At 58.9% G+C, this 1,707-nt stretch overlaps 1 protein-coding gene across 1 annotated transcript; it reads left to right on the top strand.

Annotated features, from left to right (window-relative positions):
- The first annotated feature begins 262 nt into the window (after positions 1-262).
- Tmem229a (transmembrane protein 229A) lies at positions 263-1,378 on the top strand. The gene has a single exon (XM_027926286.2). It carries the CDS (start codon positions 263-265, stop codon positions 1,376-1,378), a length of 1,116 nt encoding a protein of 371 aa, XP_027782087.2.
- Positions 1,379-1,707: the final 329 nt, after the last annotated feature.

Here is a 1,707-nt window from a genome sequence, read left to right as displayed (position 1 = left end):
CGTCGCCCGGGACTGGTGAGGAGGGCGCGGCAGGGGCAAGGCAGGGGACTCTGCAAGCCAGGCGGCCCTAGCATCCCCCAAGCGCACAAACCCCGGCTGTACGGGACCGCGGCCGGGACCGCGACCAGGACGGAGCTCCCCGCTCGCCCCCCGGAGACCGGCAGCGACCGGGAGGCAACGCGGGGCTCCGCCGCTCGACTCGCAGCTCCGCGCACCCGGCGGCCGCGACGCGGGTTCGGGCGCCCGAGTGGCCTCCGAGCCCATGGCCGGCAGCGACGTGGACAGCGAGGGGCCGACACAGAGGGGCGGCGCGGTGCGGCGTCCGGGGCCCCCCAGCGGGCTGGGAAGCGAGGCGGCCGCCCGCTGCCCGGAGCCGCTGTCCACTGCTGAAGCGTCGGCCGAGGGCACCGCGCTGCCCGCCTGGATGCGCCTCTACTTCTATGGGATGCACGGGATCACCCTGGACGTGCTGGTGTCCTCGGTGCGGCGCTTCGCTCGCAGCCCGGACCTCCGGATGTTAGGCTTCTCTTCGCCCTACCGCTGTCTCCTGCACTCGCTCACCCACTTCGCCCTGGAGAAGATCTACCTGCAGCAGCCGCGCTGCCCCAGCGCCTTCGTCTTCAATTTTTTCCTTTACCCCTCGGCCCACGTGGGGCTGCAGACCCTGGCCGGCCAGGCGCTACTGCTCAGCCTGGGTGGCGGGCCGGGGGGCGCGGCGGCGCCAGGGGCGCTTGACCTGGCGCTGCAGTACGTGCTGGCGCTCTACCACTGCCAAGTGTTCCTGAAACGCTTCCTGCGCTTGAGATACCGGCGGCAGCAGCAGCAGCAACAGCAGCGGAGGGGCGCCCTCCCTGCCCCTCCTGGAGCCCGGGCCCCTTCGGGAGCCAGTGGCCGGCGGCGACGACCCCGCGGCCCCAAGGGCGCAGTAGGAGCCCCTAACCAGGGGCTACCAGACCTGCTCCGTTTTCTTTTCTTCGGAATGCATGGATTTTTGGATGAGATCTTCTTTACCTTCTTCTTTAATGTGCTAGGACACGGGGATGGGGCAACCAATGGTCACACGTCGTTATGGTCCTTTTTTATGTATGGCAGCTGCAGTTTTGTGGTGGAAAAGCTCTACTTCCACCTCCACTACAGCCGAGGCTGGGGCACCTGGAAGCGGGTACCCATCTACGTGATCTTCATCTATGCTTGGGAATTGTCCTGGGGTCTGGGACTTCGCACGTGTGGGGCTTGTTCCTGGGACTATTCTCACTACCCGCTCAATTTTATGGGTCTCATCACCCTGATGTATTTACCTGGCTGGATATTCCTTAGTGTGTACCAGGACCTGCTTTCCAACGTGTTGTGGCGGGTGCAGTATGTACCAACTAACTAAGACCCCGGGAAATAAGAAAAAATAAATAAAGAGAAGAGAAAAAGTCATTGGAGTCCCACAAATGGACGCAAATTATTTTTACACTTAAAATGAAGTGTTTTTTTTAAGTCCTTTAATTTTTATACACTTTACTAAACGCTTCCAATAGATTTTATTCGACGTCTTAGCTTTTCTGACTACTTAGAACCTATGTAAAATACAATACTTTGAAAAACTCAAAAATAAAGTACTTAACTCATTGATATTTTAAACCTTTACAAGCCCAAACAGCAAAACCATTATACCTTAACATTGGAAAGCTGTTAATACTCGGCTGGATGTAGATGGGT

Source organism: Marmota flaviventris, chromosome 1 (assembly GCF_047511675.1).
Source record: "Marmota flaviventris isolate mMarFla1 chromosome 1, mMarFla1.hap1, whole genome shotgun sequence".
In the NCBI taxonomy this organism is placed as follows: Eukaryota; Metazoa; Chordata; class Mammalia; order Rodentia; family Sciuridae; genus Marmota; species Marmota flaviventris.
Note: the sequence above shows the minus strand (reverse complement) of the source record. Positions and strands in the feature narration are given on the sequence as shown.

Bases quoted from the DNA above. Each gene is read 5' to 3' on its own strand.
- Tmem229a (XM_027926286.2), top strand. From the start codon at position 263: ATGGCCGGCAGCGACGTGGACAGCGAGGGGCCGACACAGAGGGGCGGC.